Below are 20,388 nucleotides of genomic sequence, written 5' to 3' on the forward strand. Positions count from 1 at the left end.
GGGAAGAGAAAATAAGGCAAAGGAAAATATGGGAAGAGAAGAGAAAAAGGAAGGAAGGGCAAGAGAAAAGAAGACAAGGGAAGGGAAGGGAAGGAAGGAAGGGGAAGAGAAAATAAGGCAAAGGAAAATATGGGAAGAGAAGAGAAAAAGGAAGGAAGGACAAGAGAAAAGAAGACAAAGGAAGGGAAGGAAGGAAGGGGAAGAGAAAATAAGGCAAAGGAAAATATGGGAAGAGAAGAGAAAAAGGAAGGAAGGACAAGAGAAAAGAAGACAAAGGAAGAGAAGGGAAGGAAGGAAGGGGAAGAGAAAAAGGAAGGGCAAGGGAAAAGAGGGTAAAGGGAAGGAAGGGAAGAGAAAAAGGAAGGGCAAGAAAAAAGAAAGCAAAGGAAGGGAAGGTTAGAAGGCAGACCCTGTATTTTAGTTCTTGTGAACCACTGGTAGTTCGTGGACCACTGGTTGAGAGCCACTGTCTGAAAGGGAAGGGGCTAACTCTGGATCCCTCCCATAACGGCCATTTACAATATTCAAGCTGACCAGTCCTGACTAAAGAGGAAAACAGAGGATGTGTCTGTAGGGGCACAACGTTCACAAACTGGACATTTAAACCAAGGTGGAAATGGAGCTGGAAACTAAGACCAGAAGAACAAGTGATGGAATCACATATGGTTTATTTCTTTTCAGATGAGGTGACATGACAATCATATTTAACCCTCTGAAGCAGTGGTCCTCAAGCTGTGGGTCCCCGGATGTTTTGGCCTACAACTCCCAGAAATCCCAGCCAGTTTACCAGCTGTTAGGCTTTATGGAAGTTGAAGGCCAAAACATCTGGGGACCCACAGGTTGAGAACCACTGTTCTGAGGGATTGTCAAACAGAGCTTGCTTTCTGCTATTCCAGAGAACAGGACCTCCAACTTAGGGATTCAAATGACAAGAACGGGACTCCACCAAATCTGACGCAGAACTTCTCAAAGGGTCCTGTTTGAAATCAGACATTTTCCCACAATGGCTGTTTTTTAGCCTGTATGTGTTCTCTGGTGCTGGTTAAGGGCTGAACTCTGAGTAAAACATTTCCCACACTCCTGGCATTGGTATGGCTTCTCTCCTGTGTGGAGTCTTTTGTGGCTCACCAAGGCTGTACTGGTAGTAAAACATTTCCCACACTCCTGGCATTGGTATGGCTTCTCTCCTGTGTGGAGTCTTTTGTGTTTCACCAAGTTTGAACTGGAAGCAAAACATTTCCCACACTCCTGGCATTCGTATGGCTTCTCCCTCGTGTGGAGTCTTTTGTGTTTCACCAAGTTTGAACTGGAAGCAAAACATTTCCCACACTCCTGGCATTCGTATGGCTTCTCCCTCGTGTGGAGTCTTTTGTGTTTCACCAAGTTTGAACTGGAAGCAAAACATTTCCCACACTCCTGGCATTCGTATGGCTTCTCCCTCGTGTGGAGTCTTTTGTGGCTCACCAAGTCTGAACTGTAAGCAAAACATTTCCCACACTCCTGGCATTGGTATGGCTTCTCTCCTGTGTGGAGTCTTTTGTGCCTCACCAAGGCTGAACTGGTAGTAAAACATTTCCCACACTCCTGGCATTCGTATGGCTTCTCCCTCGTGTGGAGTCTTTTGTGTTTCACCAAGTTTGAACTGGAAGCAAAACATTTCCCACACTCCTGGCATTTGTATGGCTTCTCTCCTGTGTGGAGTCTTTTGTGGCTCACCAAGGCTGAACTGAAAGCAAAACATTTCCCACACTCCTGGCATTGGTGTGGCTTCTTTCCTGTGTGGAGTCTTTTGAGCCTCACCAAGGCTGAACTGGAAGCAAAATACTTCCCACACTCTTGGCATCTGTATGGTTCCTGACCTGTGTGAAATTTCTTGTGTTTCACCACACATTTTGCAAATACTTTCCCTTTAAGATGGCTTTTCCCAGCATCGGGTGTCTTGTGAAGCACAAGTGCCATATTTTGGGTAAAACACTGCCCACATACATTGCATTTGTCGGGCCTTTCTCTGGCAGAACCTCCATCTTCTCTGTGGGCTTGCTGGTCTCGACGAAAGGCCCAGTTGTGTCCCAAATGCTTCCTGTACTTGGTGCATACATGGCTCTTCTCCCCATTATCTACTGTGAAGAAGAACAGAAACAATCATTCCTCAGTGTGAGTGATAAGGAAGTGGGATAAGAAGTGGACTGAAAAGAGCCTCAAAACAACACAGACATGGAGGAAAAGAAGATATGCCTGTTGTCCTTTCCCCTCCCCTTGTTCAGTGAAGATGGACCCTGGTTGTCTGCCTGGAGCCTCTAAGAGAGAGATGAGTAACATACGCTCCAGAGGCTCCCTGTTGCTCAGCCCAGCCCGGTTTTTTATTCCGTCTCCTTCTCTCTGGGGAATGGATGCCTTTTCCCTTCACATCCAAATGCTTGCCTTTTTCTCTAGCTTTAGACTTTACCAACTACCACCCATTTCACCATCCTTCCCTCCCTTTTATTTCTCTCCCCCAATCCCAGTTCTCTCTTCCCATGCTCCCTTAAGGTTGTATTTTTCCGCTCCAACGTAGAAGATCCCATACCTAATTTCAGAGAACAGCAGAGTCTCGCTTATCCAACATAAACTGGCTGGCAAAACATTGGATAAGTGAAAATGTTGGATAACAAGGAGGGATTAAGGAAAAGCCTATCAAAGGTCAAATTACATTATGATTTTAGAAATTAAGCACCAAAACATCATGTTTTACAACAAATTGACAGAAAAAGCGGTTCAATACATGGTAACATTATGGAGAAATCACTGTATTTACTAATTTAGCACCAAAACATCGCAATGTATTGAAACCATTGACTACAAAAGTGTTTACTACTAAAATTGACTATATAGAATTGCATAAACTAACACTGTTGGAAGTTAAATCCGTAAAAAGTTCAGTCTTGTGAAGATTTTTTTTTTAAAATCTGTGATCCTTGCCTGCTTTTCTGACAATTGCTGTTTCTCCGCTGCCAAGTCTCGCCATCTTTGCAGCATAATTTTGTCAGTCCCTGTCGCTTCTTGTTGTTGCTCGATGTGTGTCATTGTGGTTTCTAGAACCCTAACCCTATCCTTGTGCAACATTCGGAGAGGCTTGACAGTTGATGCCTGATCATCAGTTTTTGTCGCCATCGTTACTGATAAGAGCAACAATTTCTTCATCCGTTATTTCATACTGATCGTCTTCGTTCATCCAACTTCCAACTTCTTACGAAGACGCATTCTCACACCGAGGGACACACTGTACTAAGGGTAGAATGCTTTCTTCGGTTTCATCTGTGCTTTTCCTTCCCATAATCTCATCCTTACCTTCGCCTAACAACTTCTTCCAAGACCTGGCAATTGTTGGACCCCAACCACAGTCCATGCCCTTGCAACCCAAGAGGCAACTTCCTTTACATGGATGTGTTTCCATTTTTCAATCCTGTCTTGCCCTTATTCTATTTCTTCTATCATTGCCGACAATAGCTTCCTGCGATAGTTCCTTTTGAGCGTTTCCAAAACGCCGAGATCCATCGGTTGTCATACGGCGGTTACATTATGTGGAAGAAACATCGCCTTCATGTCCCCCTCTTGAAGCTCCTCTGCATCAGGGGGTGTCGGGGCCTTAACTAGCAACAAAACCGCATTTCTGGGCAGGTCATTTTCTTTTAAAAATTTATCCATGGAAGGAACAAATTCCTTAGGGCTGGGCTGTAGCACAGCTGGTAAATCACCAGCAGTACTAAGATCTACCAACCGAAAGGTGGCCAGTTCGAAGCCCAGTCAGGGGTGAGCGCTCGACCTCAAGCCCAGCTCACTGTTTACCTAAGCAGTTCGAAAACAGTCTATGAGCTGTAAGTAGAGAAATTAGGTACCATACATTGCGGGGGAGGTATTTTACGACATCATAAACGTCAAGACCAGAAATGTGGTGACGAAGAGGAAGTTGGAAGGAGGAAGTTCTGATAGCTCTCCGTCATAGAGAATGAAGCAACAGCACCCCTGTGACTGAATCTGAGCGCAACATCAGCCTCCAAGGCACCAAAAAAACTGGACTTCAAGACGACATACCTCCTTCTGTTTGTCTTATTCTTTTCTGTCCTGTCTCCAAACGGCATTGAATGTTTGCCTTGTATGTGGGGAATAGCGTCTAGATCCAGGGAAGTCCTGCTCCCCTTATTCTATTCTGCCTTGGTCAGACCACACCTGGAATACTGTGTCCAATTCTGGGCACCACAATTGAAGGGAGATGTTGACAAGCTGGAAAGCGTCCAGAGGAGGGCGACTCAAAGGATCAAGGGTCTGGAGAACAAGCCCTGTGAGGAGCAGCTTAAAGAGCTTGGCATGTTTAGCCTGCAGAAGAGAAGGCTGAGAGGAGACATGATAGCCATGTACAAATATGTGAGGGGAAGTCATAGGGAGGAGGGAGCAAGCTTGTTTTCCGCTGCCCTGCAGACTAGGACACGGAACAATGGCTTCAAACTACAGGAAAGGAGATTCCACCTGAACATCAGGAAGAACTTCCTCACAGTGAGGGCTGTTCGGCAGTGGAGGCTGGATGGCCATCTGTTGGGGGTGCTTTGAATGCGATTTCCTGCTTCTTGGCAGGGGGTTGGACTAGATGGCCCATGAGGTCTCTTCCAACTCTACTATTCTATGATTCTATGTATTGTGATCTGCCCTGAGTCCCCTCGGGGAGATAAGGTGGAATATAAATGAAGTGTTATCGTTATCATCATCATCATCATCATCATCTTTAAAAATTTCACTGGTCAGCAACACACTTTTTTGATTGTACTATTTTACAGGAAGAGCGTTTTTTGAAACTGTTTTAAAGGCTCTGGGATTTTTGGGCTTCCCAATCATTGCAAGGTCCATTTTGTGGTTTGCGGTAGCATTGCTGCACGCTAAAATTGTCAGCCTCTCTTTGCTGTGCTTTTAGCCAGGGGCTGCTGCTTCAGTTCTGGCTGCAAGACTCCTACTGGGTAACACTTTGCAACTGAGGCCGGTCTTGTCACAATTCAACATCTGATCGCCCGTTAGGTTTTCAGTTTCAATAAATTCTTGAATTTTTTTTTCATGAATACCTCCGTTTCTTGATAATTTGATGACAGCTTCTCACCACAAACACTTAGCTGACGGATTCCATAACGTTTCTTCCACTTGTCGAGCCAACCAATGCTTGCTGTAAAATCTGGATCCCCTTCATTAAATTCCTTTCGAAAACGCAACGCCTTTTGCTGTAAAATAGGCCCTGAGATAGGCACACCTTTGTCTCTGGACTGCGTAAACCAAACATACAAAGCTTCACTAACGTTTTCAGTTACACTTTATCATCGTTTTCCTCTCTTTTAGCGCACCATCAGTAACTTTGGGGGAACTCCATTCTTCCATCTCTGATCGATTCCCGTGAGCTAGTTTCAGAATAGGCTGAAGGAATCCCTCCCACTTGTCTCCTGATTGACAGTTGGGATGTATCTATTTGTTCTCTCTGTTTCTTTCTCTCATTCTGATTGGTTTTGTAGAATGGTGCATGCTTTTGCTTCAGATTTCTGACTTATATCTCAGTGTGTACTGTGTGTATTAAGACCTCTCTCTGCTTGTGTGTCAGGCTTGGAGTTTTTCCCTCTCTTTTAATCCCAAGAAGAGATGGAAATAGAGAGCAGCTCAGACCCAGTCCTTTACTATTTAGAAAGGGAGTTATTTAATTTTTTTTTGTAAATAAGCCTTTTGTAATTTTAAAGACTGGACTCTGCATCTTTGTTTCTGAAGTTCTTGATTTTTTACAGATCACTTCCTTGCTCTGTTCGTTGTGAGCTGAATGCTCAACTATCAGTTTCCTGATGGTATTTATAGGTTCTTTGCTTTTTGGAGGGTAGTCTTCCCTTACAAAATCCTGAGACTTCTTGGAAATATCATTCTGTCGACTGTCCCTTTGTTCAGCTCTAATTCCAGTACCTGTCTAATTCTGCACACCTTTTACAGGGGAGCTGCAACTTCTTCACATACAAGAATTTAGGAAAGTGGCTGCAGATAATTTGGGATTTTCTAACATTTAGGATGAAATAAATATACAGAGTGTTTCAAAAAGATGCACTCAATTGGAAAGAGCTAGATTTCTGCAGATGTGAAACTACCATGAGTGACACTCTTACCACTTGAAGGAGAGGGGCAGAGTTTGACGGCTGCTCTATGCCTCTCCCTGTGCACAAAAACCTCAAGCCCCAATCATTCACAAGCACAGAACATAGAACACATGATATTAAATGTCACAATCTTGCAAATGAATGAGGCTGGGGGCTGTTTGTGTGCTGGGAGAGGCAGCGTAGAGAGAGAGAGAGCTGAGCCTTCAGACACGCAAAGACTAGCCTGCCTGGTTGGGAGGAAAAACAAGGTTGAATACCACACCAATCATAAGATGTATAGCCGCCTATGCGTATCTGATGCTACGGGAAGTTTGTTTTTTTTCATGATCCGTTCTCCGGCCCCTCTCTCCAGCCAATCTGCTTCCTCCCTCTATTTTCTTCTCACAGAGATTGAGAGAGAGAGAGAGAGAGAGAGAGAGAGAGAGAGAGAGAGAGAGACTGACTGACTGACTTTGACTTGACTCCAGTTATGGAAATCTTCCCACTTGAGTCTGAATTGGTGCTTCTTATTATTATTATTATTATTATTATTATTATTATTATTATTATTTACTCTTATGTCATATATTTCTAACACAAGCCCTGCCTTGCGGACCCTCGATGACTGTGACGATTTAGGCTAATACTGCCTTTTGAAACTGAAATCCCCATCAGTGAGGGAGCCTTACCGAGAGAGGCCACAATCCCATTCATCTCCTCCATGATCTGCTTGTGCAAGGCTTTCTGGTCCGGATTCAGGAGAACCCACTCCTCCAGGGAGAAATCCACAGCCACGTCCTCAAAGGCGATTGGGCCCTGGCGGAAGAAGAAAAGATTCCCTCCTCACGTGAGAGATATCAAGAAAAATGATGACAAGAAATAATTTAAAGTAAACTTACATTCCTGCTGGTTGCTTGAAAGGGAAAGGGCGAAGGCCTCCATGCCACAAAGGTAAGCTTTGTAGAGACGACGGGTTGGTCACAGGTAAGAACCATTTCTTAATTGATATATAGAATCAGAAATGGAATCAGGGTATGTTCCCCCTTTTATTGTGATGCCCACAACTGGACACAGTGTAATTTCAGGTGAGGTCTCCCCAAAGCAGAAAGAAGGTCGCCATGACTTCCCTGAATCTAGACACAATATTCCTTGGGATGCAGCCCAAAATCCCATTGTCTTTTCAGCTGCTGCATCACATTGTTGGCTCATGTTCCACTTGCAGTCCTCTAACACTCCAAGATCCCATCATATGAATGATTGTCAAGTCAGGTGTTGCCCCTCCTGTACCTGTGCATGGCATTTTTCTCCTGCCTAAGTGTACTACTCTACATATATTCTTGTTGACATTAATTGGGTTAGTTTTGGCCCAGCTCTCTAACATGTTCAGGCCATTTTGAATTCTGATCCTATCTTCTAGACTGTCAGCTATGCTTGCTAATTTTTTGTCATCTGAAAATAAGATACGCATGTTGAGCAGTACTGGGCCCACTCCACCCGTTGTCACTCAAACCATTACAAATCCACTGAACAGGAGTATTATCCAGCCCACTTTTTACTAGTTGTTTATAAAACCAGGAGAGGCCTTTCCAAAGGTCTTACTGAAAGCAAGATGTGCTACACCCACTGCATTTCCTTCATCTACCAAGCTTGGAACTCTACTGAAAAACAGATTAGTCTGGCATGACTTGTTTTGGAGAAACCCATCTTGCCCTTCAGTGATTACAGCATTTTTTCTAAGTGATTCCAGATGGCCTTCTTCATGATCTGCTACTTATGCTTATGCTGTTTAGTCGTTTACATTCTTTGGTGATCCTCCCCTTTCCATTTCATGTACATGTCCCTTTTAAATCTTAGCTCCGTTGAAAGTTCTTTGAACATCCATTCTGGTTTCTTTAGTTTTCTCTTCATTTTTTCCCCTCCTTGTAATTGTGCCTTTAGTATTTCACTTCTAAGGAAACGCATTAAATCTTGTCTGTTTAAACAGATATTTGGCCATTAATCCTGGAACCAAAGGCACCCCGGCAGGCCCAGTCCTCCTCTCCCAGGAATCCTCCTGCTTACCTGACTCAGTCCCACTCCATCGCAAAGGGGGAGAAACGGCTGAGGATTCGGCCACAGCATCATTCCAGACCCTGGAGAGAGAGCAAGGGGTGGAAAGCTGGTCACAGAAACAGGCCTCAGAGGTGACAACTGCAGTCCTATAAAGAGACCAATGAGGAAACGGCCCTAAGAACACAGGCGCATTCAACAGCCCAAGAAGATCTACAATGTGAGGGTTTAGGACTTTATCTCACAAGCAGTGCTGTGAATATGTTGGAATGAAACTAGTACTGGGCTTGGTAGTTCAATTGACTAAAGTGATTCTTTGCTGTTTGTCTTCCAGCTCAGTTTCAGGGCTCAGCTCAGCTTAGGGTCCCACCTGGGAAGATACTGAAGGGCTACCTAAAATAACCCAATGCCTACATATAAGAAAAACAACAACAACAAAACAACAACAATAATTTTATTTCTTATTTGCCTCTCCTTGCAGTTTGTGGCGGGTTACAACACAATTTTAAAAATACGAACATTGCCAAAATTCAACAAAGATGCATATTAGGGCTCTGACTTTGGCTCAAAACTTCCCCCGTTGTAATGGTCACATGGTTTTAATTGTTTTAATTTGATTTGGATACCAGATTTTATTTTTCTTTTATGTTTGGTTTTTTTTTTGCATGTTGTATTATATGTGGCATTTAATTCTGCCATTGTGTAAGACTGCTCTGGGTCCCCCTTGGGGAGAAGATCAGTATATAAATTAAATAATAAATAAATATTTCTATAAAAGATCCACATTAAAACTGCATTTCTATAAAATACATATCAAAGTCCATAAAACATCACACAAAGGACAGGAGTTTAAGATATATACCCCTCTCAAGGCGAAATGATCCTGATGTTCAACTTCTGAAGCTCAAACCGTGGGTGTGCAATCATCCCCCCAAAGCGGGATTTCCACTGGCACAAAACCCCAAAACTCCCAGAAGAGTTCCTTCTCACCCGGCAAGGCGGCAGCCCCGTCTCCTTCCCGCTTCAGCTCCTTCTGCCTGAGACTCTGGGTGGTGTCTGGTGGAGATTCCTCTGGTGCAGGGACTTCCATGGAGTTATTATGGGCCTGGAAGAGCACAGAGCATTCCAGAAGGAGTTTGGAAAAAGTTCAGAAATATCACAGACCTCTAGACCTTTTTGGAAAGAATAACTCTGAGATGGCAACCTAGTTTGGAACCAATGCCCCCCCCCCCCCCCCCCATCATTGTCTATGTTCTATCTTGAGCAGAGCATCAACCAAGCTGAGGGTAGAGATGGAGGGGCAGAGCAGGTGGGGAGAGAGGCCGAGGGAGCAGGGCCTTGCTCATCCCCCACATCGGTCCCATCTTGGAAGAAAGGCAGGATGCAAGCTTAACCTGTCCATCAGCCCCCAGGTTAGTGAAACCCAGAGGGAATGCTCTCACCTGTCCTTCCTGCTCCTTGTCCTCGGCCCGACTCAGGAGGAAGCCTTCCGCCAGGGCCACCGCCTGGGAACAGGTCTCTGCCCCACACTCTCGGACCCAGCTCCCCATCTCTGGGGGCAGGATGCTCAGGAACTGCTCCAGGGTCACCAGGTCCAGCACCTCGGCCTTGGTGTGCTGCTCTGGCTTCAGCCACTGGCGGCACAGATCGTGGAGACGACTGCAAACCCCTCTGGGTCCTTCACCCTCTTGGTAGGAGGACTGCCTGAAGCGCTGGCGCTGTGTGTCCGAGCTGTCAAGGTCCACACTCAGGGACTCATGTCTGGTTCTTTCCCAGGATTCCCCACTGCCCCCAGGTCCTGCTTCAGGCCCACGTGAGTTGGGTCTCTCCATGCTGGAACCACTCTGGTGAAGAACCCAACAGTATCCAAGATGCTTTTCCTCCTCTTCTTTCTTTCAAGGGAAGGAAATCCCTCCACAGGCTCTACTCCGAAATTCTCAGCCAAAAATCACATTTCCTCTGTGAAAGAAAGGCAGAAAGGTTGTGGGACCAGGCTTTTGAGCAATAGTAGCAGCAGAAATGACAACTATATGATCCAAGGTATAATGAAAGACCGCGTTTGGACTTGAAATGTATATTTATAAAGGTTTGAATGTAATTTAATTTAAATGGAATTTTGAAATGTGATTGTAGTTGTTTGATATATTTGTTTCATATTGTAAGCAGAACCAACTGCTACAGACAAAAAACAAGCCAGCTGGGAAGCTGCATCAATTTCTTCTGAAAGATTTTACAATTGATGAAGAAATTAAAAAACCTATGATTCAGTGGGTGAAAAGTCTAGGCTGAGCAATAAGTCCACGAGAATGGGAAGAGCTCTGGTAAAAATGACTAAAATTTACAAGGAGTCACACAATTAAATAAAATTTCAACAAAATGATACATAGATGGTACATAACTCCAGAAAAACTCTCAAATACACACACACACACATGATATGTTGGGACTTGCCCAAATTCTAACGAATTCTGAATAAAAATCCACACAGACATGGAAACTATTCTAGAGTACAAAATCCCATTAAAACCATAACTTTTTCTACTGGGAAACATCAAGAAAGGCTCTTTCTTTATATGACAACAGAACCAAGAACTGAATACGCAAAACTATGGAAACAACAAGACATGCCAACACCAGAAAACTGGATGACAAAAGGTTTTGAAATGGCCAAAGAGGACAAACTAACTTTAGCTGTACAACAAACAAATACACAGAAACTTCCAAGAAGAATGGAAGCCATTCATTGAATTCACAAAGCAAAGGAAGATGGCCACAGCAGGATCTGTTGACTAAAATATTATTAATAGTATACAGTTACATTTTGTACTATTTCTGAACTCTTTATTCAAGAGACTTTGAATAATTGACCTATCAGCACTCTTTGATTAGAACACAAAAGGTTGCGAGCCTTGTTAATTAGGTATTTTAGAGCGACAACATATATATTAATACATATTTGTGTAGTGTTTAAATAAAAGAAGATAACAATGTAACATAGTGAATTCTTACCCACACAATCCTAATTTACTAACTAATGGAATTGATAGTTTAGATCTATATGGCAGTCGTTATGATATGAAATACATGCAAAGAACTGGAAAAGAAGGCGGGAAGGAGAGTGGATAGCGTGGGAAGGCAAAGTCCTGAGGACAAGAGTGCATTCGTTTCTGTCACAGAGGACATTTGGATCTTCCAAAACTTTAGACACTGTCTATAATACTAGGGCTTGGGTTAAAGAGATCGATGTAAAAGCTATAACAAAGACAAGGCTTCTCTTCCCCCCTCCACCCCCTTCCTTTTCCTCATGATACAGAAGACATTGATATAGTTCTTTTAAAAAATATAGACACCCCTTGTTATACAGCAGATGCATAATATTCAATATTCAAAACAATTCTACAATACATTTTTGCATCCACTGTTATTTTCACCCATATATATATATATTATCCCATACCACCGTGTGTCCCCCCCCCAAAAGCAATTTCTTTGATACCTCATCTGTCCCAAATTTCGTTTCCTCTTGTGGAGGTCATTCTCCATCCCTCCATCTCAGGCCAGGAAGGAAGGAGTGAGAGATGGAGGCGGGACACACAAATAAAGTTGTTGCTGAGGTGTTCCTGCGAGTATCTTTGTAGATCTTAGGAAACTATTTCTTGATTTAAGGCATTGACATGCTGGCTGATATCCAAACAGGGGATGGGCCAGAGATGTCACTGCCTTGGTCCTTTCATTACAGGCTGCTACTTCCCCACAGATGTCAGATGGTGCCATAATAATAATAATAATAAATACCATTTCATTTCTAGACTGCCCTCTCTCCCCAGAGGGACTCAACAGTATCATTTCTCCCGTGGTGTGGGGCGCAGACATCCTGTGACGGTGCGGCATGTCTCATGAAGAGCCACGTCCACTGTTTGAACGTGGTGAGATGTCTTCCCCACTGGGCCTGTGAATTCAGCAGCAGAGGAGCCAAGCGCCTGTCTTTCCAGGGCCTGGTTGGGATCCCCAGGTTGTGCCAGTCAGCTTTTGTACCATGTGATTTCTACCACCCACTTTTGGCTTGAGAGTCAAGCAGGGCTTCTTGTTGATTGCTGTCTTGTATATTGTTCCTGTTTTGTATGGGATCTTTCTGTGAGCCACGCCGAGTCCCCTCTGGGGGAGATGGTGGCAGGATACAAATGTTGTTGTTGTTGTTGTTGTTGTTGTCCCTTTGTCTGCATGTCCCTCTGTTGTGAATGTCCATGCCAGCTGATCCCTGGGGGCCCCTCCCTTTCCGAGCGCCCTTCCTTCCTTCCTTCCTTCCTTCTCTTGGTCTGTTGACCTCCCTTCCCCAGTCCCTTGCTCTCTCTCTCTCTCTCTCTCTCTCTCTCTCTCTCTCTCTCTCCCCGCAGTCTTGAGGTGGAGGTGAAGGGGAGGCCTGCGGGGCCTGAGGGGAGGCCTTCTGGGAGTTGGAGTCCAAAACCCCGCCCTGGAGGGAGGCCCGGAGCTTGCCCAGGCCTGGCTGAGAGAGAGAGAGAGAGAGAGAGAGAGAGAGAGCGGTGGTGGCCTGTGTTCCCAGGGAGAGAACGAGAGAGGAAGGCCCGCCTGGGAGTGGGCCAGGCCCGGGCCCTCCTCGGCCTCCCCTCCCTCCCTCCCTCCCTCCCTCCCTCCCTCCCTTGGGCCTTGGCTCCTCTTGGGCCCTCGGGAGGAGGCCTGGCAACGAGACTCACCAGGACTGACGAGGCGGAGGACGAGGCCGCAGGCTCGGGCTCGGAGAGAAGGAAGGAAGGAAGGAAGGAAGGAAGGAAGGAAGGAAGGAAGGAAGGAAGGAAGAAGGCAGGCCCCGCCCCTCCCCGCCCCTCCCCCCTCGCTCCCGGCTCAGGCCTCGGCCTTCCCAACGGTCACTCACCCCGTCACATGACCCGCGGGCGGGAAGGCCAGGGCGAGGCTGCCCGGAGACTGGTGACGCGGAGAGACCAGGCCGATCCCCATTGGCCCATTTCTGGAAGGACCCTTCACGGCCCAAGGGCGAGGGGAGGGTCGGGGGCGTTCCTGCCCGGAGACCGATGACGCGCGAGAGGAAGGCGGGTTCCCATTGGCGGACCGGGGGGGGGGGGGAGAAGCGCCTAGTTCCCTCAGGCGAAGCCCCGCCTTCCACCCTTTCCTGTGAGCGCCCTTCGAGGAAGAGGGAGGAGGAGGAGGAGGAGGAGGAGGAGGAGGAGGAGGAGGAGGAGGAGGCCTTTCGGGAGAGAGAGAGAGAGAGAGAGGAGCAGGTCAGGGGCAGCTGGGTGAGGGTTCGGGGTCCCTGCTGACGGGCCTCCCTTCCCCGTCCGGCCTTGGTCTGTCTGTCTGTCCCGGGGAGGCTGCGGCCTGCTCGGCCCTCCAGGCCCTCTGCGCATGCGCCTTCCAAAACGGGGCAGCCAGGTTGCTGACACCCCCCCCCCCTCCACTGACTGACAGCCTGTCACTGGGCACAAGTCAAAGGGCTGGTGATGGCCTTTCAAGCCCTGGATGGTTCAGGTCCAGACTGTTTGGCTGATCCCATCTCATGGGCTACGCTTTTGGGATGTTGTGTTTTAGAGGCACTGATGTATTAATTCCTTGGGATTGGAATGCATTTGATTGTATATTGTTGGGATTGGTCCCCATAGAAACCACCCCAAGTCCCCTCGCAGAGATGGCGCGGGATACAAAAATAAAGTTGTTGTTGTTATTATTATTATTTGAAACATAACAAGATGAGTCCACAGCAGACACTCTGCTGGCTGTCTTGGATCACACCTCGGACACTTCCCCAATGTCTAGGACTGTGTGATGTATTGGCGAGTAATGCGTGCCTCTCCCAAGAAGGTGGCCTTCTGCAGCTGGCAGAGGGTAATTTTGTCAGCGCCGGTTGTGTTTAAGGGCAGGCCAAGGTTTTTAGCCACTGCACCCACTGGGACCACCTTGACTGGCTTGTGCCAGAGTCCTTGTAATTCGATCTTTAAATCCTCATATCATGTCAGCTTTTCTAGTTGTTTCTCCTCAATCCTGCTGTCACCTGGGATGACAATATTGACAGTCCATACTTTTTTTTAACACGATCGTGAGGTCAGGGGTCTTGTGCTCCAAAACCCTGTCTGTCTGAATTCGGAAGTCCCAGAGTAGCTTGACATGTTCATTCTCTGTAATGTTTTCGGGCTTGTGATTCCACCAGTTCTTTGTTGCAGGCAGATGGTATTTGTGGCACAAGTTCCAATTAATCATCTGAGCAACGGTGTTCTGCCTCTGCTTGTAGTCTGTCTGTGCAATCTTTCTGCAGCAGCTGAGGGTGTGATCTATTGTTTCATCTGTTTATTATTATTATTATTATGGAGCTCCTGATCTGCTGAACTGCTGTTGTTGCTGCTTTTCCCTTTTTGACGGCTTTGTCCTTTTTTGGAAATGGCAACAGACGCATAACCCGGACCCTTCCCTCGGCAGAGAGGGCCGTCCTGCGGAAAGAAGGGCGTCTGCAGGGAGGGATTGGCGGAGGCCGTGCAGAAGAAGCTCCAGGCCGAAGTGGAGAAGGAACAGCAGGTGCCAAAAGGTGAGGCGGACTTGGGAGTAGTTTGGGTATCTTTAGCTGAGAGGGAAAGAAAGGCCGAGGGGACAGGAGAGCCAATATGGGGAAGGATGTCCCACTGAGGAGAAAAGGGCAAGTTTTTCCTGCTACTCTGGAGACTAAAATGGAAAGCAGTTGATTCACATTGTGGGAAAGAAGCTTCCAACTAAACATTGGGAAGCATGAAACCCTTGATCCCATGGGTCGTGGAGTCCAGCCCCATTCTGCTCCAAGCAGCATCACCAGCCAGAGCATCCTCCGCAGGTAATTTTTAATAATAATAATAATAATAATAATAACTTTATTTTTATACCCCGCCCCATCTCCCCGAAGGGACTCGGGGTGGCTTACATGGGGCCTAGCCCGATAAAACAATCAAATATCAATAATACAACAATAAAACAATTATACCAATAAAACATCAATTATCAATAAAACTATTATTATCAATTAAATTATCAATTTTTGGAAAGATGATGAAATGGGGAGTGGATTCGGGTCTGGATTTCAGTATTTGATGACTTGGTTTCATTTTCTAGCAGCTTAGATACCCAGCGATGCCCGTGTTATGTCTTTTGTGGTGATACATACCTGAAGAAGTCCTTGTTTTTGGGTTTTTAGAAAACGCCTAAGGATGTGGGTAAGCTCCTCCTCCCACCGTCACCTGTCTTTGCCCCCCTTTGACTCTGGGAAATCTTAATCTCCCAACATCATGGGTCAATTCTCCAGAATCCACACTTTTAGAGTTGATAATCATGGTTACGTGTGTCCAGATCCATTCTAGAATCCCAGAAAAATAGCGTTCGAAGAGACCCCGTGGGCCATCCAGTCCAACCCCATTCTGCCAAGAAGCAGAGAAAATGCATTCAAAGCATTGTGGGTGTTGTGTATAGAGCTCTTTCCTAGTGGGTGAACTGCAACTGCCCACATTGTGGGTCAGTTTCCCTCAAACTCTGTAAATACTCAAAGCTGATCTTGTTGGTAATGGGTGTCACGTTTGGTCCAGAATCATGGTCACTTGGGTTCACAGTGCTCTCTGGATGTGGGTGAGTTATAGCTCTGAAAAAATTGTTCGGGGTCTGTGTGCTGCATTTGGTCCAGATCCAGCACTGATGGGATTTGCAGTGGCCTTTGGATGTGAGTGTATGTACTTCCCGTGCCATCATCCTGGGTCCACCCTCCACTAAACCCTACCTGGACTTAGAGTGGGTCATTGGGGAGGGGGGGTGTTGTGCCACATTATTTATTTATTTGTTTGTTTGTTTCAGCATTTTTATCCCGACCTTCTCACCCCCAAGGGGGGACTCAGGGCGGCTTACAAATAGAAACAAGTACAGTAGAGTCTCACTTATCCACTTTTCTTGGTACAGTAAAACCGTGCTCGTTCGAGCCTCCGTGCAATCCGAGCAGGTGAACAGGGAGGGGCTGCAACGCCCCCCCCCCCCCCCGTTCACCTGCTCGCTGGCTGGCTAGGTGTGCCTGTTGCTAGATAGATAGCAAGCTACCTAGCAACACGCACAGGGCGCTCGCCCCTTGGGAGGTGCCCCCTGCGTGTTGCTAGGTAGCTTGCTATCTACCTAGCAACACACACGGCTGGCTCCTTCGCCACGCTTTTGCCGCCCTCCCCCTTCACCCACTCAATGCTGGCCCAAACGCCCGCCGAACGGAGAGGTTTCCTCTTCCCTGGGTCCAAGCGGCCGCCAAAGGGAGAGGAAACCTGGCAATCCGAGTGATCTGGCTTGACCAAGCTGAGGTTGGCCTGTTTAACTTGGACTACCGAGGTTCTACTGTAATTGGCTTTCTCCCCCACCCATTACCGCCCTCCACCCTGCCGTCCCCACAACCCTCCAGCACCCTAAGGCACAAAATGCAAATGCAGTTGCCAAGTGCAAAGGGTGCAGGAGCAGCATGAGTATAGGGACTCGATTTAAAACTAAAGTGCAAAGCAGGCTATGAGGTATTATAATTGATGGGCGAGTGCCTTCAGTGTAATTTCATAAAGTCCCAACACAGGACCAATTGAGGTAGAATTAAATTTAGCAGCAGAGAACATTCGTTATGGCAGCAACATTCAATGTTGTTAGTCAGTGTTCACAGCAGGGCAGACTCACAGTTCCGATGGAACCTTATTTATTTATTTACAGTATTTATATTCCACCCTTCTTTCTCACCCCGAAGGGGACTCAGGGCGGATTACAATGAACACATAAATGGCAAACATTCAATGCCAACAGACAAACAACATACATTAGACAGACTCAGAGGCATTTTTAACATTTTTCCAGCTTCACGATTCCGGCCACAGGGGGAGCTGTTGCTTCACCGTCCAGTCGTGGCTGTACTTCCTCATTCCTTTCCTCGTGTTTTGCTGGCAGTATTTTATGGTGTTGTAAATTAGCCTCCCGCATAAAGCGTCCCTAAATTTCCCTAATTGACAGGTGCAACTGTCTTTCGGGGCTGCATAGGTCAACAGCAAGCCGGGGCTTTTAATGGTCGGAGGCTTAACCCGACCCGGGCTTCAAACTCATGACCTCTCGGTCAGTAGTGATTTATAGCAGCTGGTTACTAGCCAGCTGCGCCACAGCCCGGCCCCTTAATAGTTAATATTATGATGTTAGATCATGCAGGGGGGGGGGGTCAAGAGGAATGGCCTTTCAGCATGACTGCGGTTTGTTGGTGTTCCACAGTCATGGCTGTTTGGTCCGGATCCACCACTGACGGGGTCTCTGGATGTGGATGCTGCCCCTGCCATTCCTGCCCGCAGGCCCTGCTGATGGGAATAACAACCACAGTCCTAGCCCTAGAGACACGTGGGAAGGGTGCGAGGAGGTGGGATCCCGTGGAGGGGGGGGGGGGCGGCAGAGGGGCCTCGTCTGGCCCAAACTACTTGTCTGAACGTATCTCCTCTTATGAACGAACTAGGTTGTTGAGATCATCTGGGGAGGCCCTGCTCTCGATCCCACCTGCCTCACAGGCTCGTCTGGTGTGAACGAGGGACAGGGCCTTCTTGGTAGTGGCTCCCCGGCTGTGGAATGCTCTCCCCAGTACTATTCGACAAGCCCCAACACTCCTAAGTTTTAGGAAAGCAGTGAAGACATGGCTGTGTGCTCAAGCGTTTGAGGAATAAGTATCTGAGGTGATATGGCTTGAATCAAGGCGTCCGTGAAAGGCGTCAGTGGATGAATCTAATTACACATGCTTTTTAACACTTTATAATTCGTGTTTTAGTAGAGTTCATATAGTTTTTAATTGATTTTTGTATTGTTTTATTGAACTGGGCCGGGCTGTGGCGCAACTGGCTAGTAACCAGCTGCAATAAATCACTACTGACCGAGAGAGAGGTCATGAGTTCGAAGCCCGGGTTAAGCCCCCAACCATTAAATAGCATAGCTTGCTGTTTACTTATGCAGCCCGAAAGACAGTTGCATCTGTCAAATAGGAAATGTAGGTATGCTTTATGTGGGGAGGCTAATTTAACTAATTTACAACTGCCAGCAACATGCCGGAAGAGGAATGAGGAAGTACAGTCAGTAGTGGACGGTGAAGCAACAACTCCCCCTGTGGCCGTAATCGTGAAGCTGGAAATGTTAAAGGCCTCTGTGTGTGTCTATACTGTATGTTGTTTGTCTGATGGCATTCGCCGGCCAGGAACGGGCCGCAGCACCAGCCAGCGCCAGGATCAGCCCCAGGGGCAGGAGGGAGTCTGCCTGGAGACCGGTGACGCGGCGAGACGGGAGCAGGTTCCCATTGGCGGGTCCCTGGGAGTTCTCATCAGTGGAAAAGGGCCAGGGGAGATTCTGCCCGGAGACCGATGACGTCAGAGTGGAAGGCGAGTTCCCATTGGCTGGTTGGTCCCTGGGAGTTCTCATCAGTGGAAAAGGGCCAGGGGAGATTCTGCCCGGAGACCGATGACGTCAGAGTGGAAGGCGAGTTCCCATTGGCTGGTTGGTCCCTGGGAGTTCTCATCAGTGGAAAAGGGCCAGGGGAGATTCTGCCCGGAGACCGATGACGTCAGAGTGGAAGGCGAGTTCCCATTGGCTGGTTGGTCCCTGGGAGTTCTCATCAGTGGAAAAGGGCCAGGGGAGATTCTGCCCGGAGACCGATGACGTTAGAACTGAAGGCGAGTTCCCATTGGCAGGTCCCTGGGAGTTCTCATCAGTGGAAAAGGGCTGGGGGAGATTCTGCCCGGAGACCGATGGCGTCAGAGTGGAAGGCGAGTTCCCATTGGCGAGAATTTTGAAAAGCAAGGGAGAGATGGAAAGAAAGGGGGAGAGAGGGAGGGAAGGGCAGGACATACATACACCCCCCTCTCTCTCTATTTATCTCTCTCCCTCCCTCCCTCCCTCCCTCTCTCTGGGGCTCCACTGCCGTTGAACTCCCGAGAAGCCCCGCCTCTCTATGGGTCTCCTGCCCGCGGCCGCCATGTTTGCTCCGGGCGGAAGTCCAGCGAGAGGAGGCGGCCTCTGTTTCCTAGAGAGGCGGGCGGGCGGGCGACGCTTTCCCTGTGAGCTCACTTCCGGAGGAGGAAGGGGACGGTGAGGGAGCGAGCGAGCGAGCGAGCGCGGGAAGAAGCCTGAGGAAAAAGTCTGAGGCGGCGGTGAGTGTGTGCCCGGGCCCCTGCTTCCCCCTCTCCCTTCCCCGGGCTTTGGGGCGGAGGGAGGGGCTGCCTCGGGGGCTCTGCGGCCTGCGCTGCCCTCCGGGCCCATGGCGGCGCCTCTGCGCATGCGCCCTCCTCCTCCCTCCCCCCCTCCCTCCCCGCTGTTATGGCCTTGGTGTCCTGTGCTTGATTTATCACTAGTATTTATTTATATTTATTTGCATCTTTTCTACCCGGCCTTTCTCACCCGGGGGGGGGGGGGGGGACTCAAGGCGGCTTACAAAATAGAGTAGAGTCTCACTTATCCAACGTTCTGGATTATCCAACCCATTTTTGTAGTCAGTGTTTTCAATACATCGTGATATTTTGGTGCTAAACTCGTGAATACAGTAGAGTCTCACTTATCCAACATAAACGGGCCGGGAGAATGTTGGATAAGCGAATATTTATTTATTTATTTACAGTACAGTAGAGCCTCACTTATCCAACGTTCTGGATTATCCAACGCATTTTTGTAGTCAATGTTTTCAATACATCGTGATATTTTGGTGCTAAACTCGTGAATACAGTAGAGTCTCACTTATCCAACATAAACGGGCCGGGAGAATGTTGGATAAGCGAATATTTATTTATTTATTTACAGTACAGTAGAGTCTCACTTATCCAACGTTCTGGATTATCCAACCCATTTTTGTAGTCAATGTTTTCAATACATCGTGATATTTTGGTGCTAAACTCGTGAATACAGTAGAGTCTCACTTATCCAACATAAACGGGCCGGGAGAACGTTGGATAAGCGAATATTTATTTATTTATTTACAGTACAGTAGAGTCTCACTTATCCAACGTTCTGGATTATCCAACCCATTTTTGTAGTCAATGTTTTCAATACATCGTGATATTTTGGTGCTAAACTCGTGAATACAGTAGAGTCTCACTTATCCAACATAAACGGGCCGGGAGAATGTTGGATAAGCGAATATTTATTTATTTATTTACAGTACAGTAGAGTCTCACTTATCCAACGTTCTGGATTATCCAACCCATTTTTG

The 20,388-nt window shown here is 47.2% G+C and overlaps 2 protein-coding genes and 1 pseudogene across 7 annotated transcripts in view; 1 reads left to right on the plus strand and 2 right to left on the minus strand.

Annotated features, from left to right (window-relative positions):
- LOC134296874 (zinc finger protein 850-like) overlaps nt 1-6,670 on the minus strand; it is a 32,932-nt pseudogene extending 26,262 nt beyond the window's left edge.
- Nucleotides 6,671-7,158: 488 nt separating this feature from the next.
- On the minus strand, nt 7,159-13,009 carry LOC134296862 (zinc finger protein 24-like). Its single transcript, XM_062972852.1, has 4 exons — nt 11,970-13,009; nt 9,617-10,133; nt 9,165-9,279; nt 7,159-8,323 (listed from the first exon to the last, which is right to left on the minus strand). Exons 2-4 carry the CDS (start codon nt 10,004-10,006, stop codon nt 8,121-8,123), a joined length of 708 nt encoding a protein of 235 aa, XP_062828922.1. The 5' UTR covers nt 10,007-10,133; nt 11,970-13,009; the 3' UTR covers nt 7,159-8,120.
- Nucleotides 13,010-13,438: 429 nt separating this feature from the next.
- The window catches only part of LOC134296825 (zinc finger protein 239-like), a 143,874-nt gene continuing 136,924 nt past the window's right edge, over nt 13,439-20,388 (plus strand). For 2 of the 6 annotated variants that reach the window (XM_062972693.1, XM_062972697.1), the window contains exons 1-2: nt 13,439-14,724; nt 15,282-19,336. The gene's annotated coding sequence lies outside the window, so the exon portion shown is untranslated. Of the gene's footprint in view, nt 14,725-15,278; nt 19,337-20,388 lie in introns of those variants that run through there. The other 4 variants (XM_062972689.1, XM_062972696.1, XM_062972695.1 and 1 more) reach the window with 4 other exon arrangements.

The sequence above is a fragment of the Anolis carolinensis genome, chromosome 2, assembly GCF_035594765.1.
Source record: "Anolis carolinensis isolate JA03-04 chromosome 2, rAnoCar3.1.pri, whole genome shotgun sequence".
Classification (NCBI taxonomy): domain Eukaryota; kingdom Metazoa; phylum Chordata; class Lepidosauria; order Squamata; family Dactyloidae; genus Anolis; species Anolis carolinensis.

Excerpts from the sequence above, each read along its gene's own strand:
- LOC134296862 (XM_062972852.1), bottom strand. The coding sequence starts at position 10,006 with ATGGAGAGACCCAACTCACGTGGGCCTGAAGCAGGACCTGGGGGCAGT. Across the intron at positions 9,280-9,616 it reads ACAAGGAGCAGGAAGGACAG|GCCCATAATAACTCCATGGA; the intron begins GTGAGAGCATTC and ends GTGCTCTTCCAG. Across the intron at positions 8,324-9,164 it reads CGGGGCTGCCGCCTTGCCGG|GACTGCAGTTGTCACCTCTG; the intron begins GTGAGAAGGAAC and ends GTCTCTTTATAG.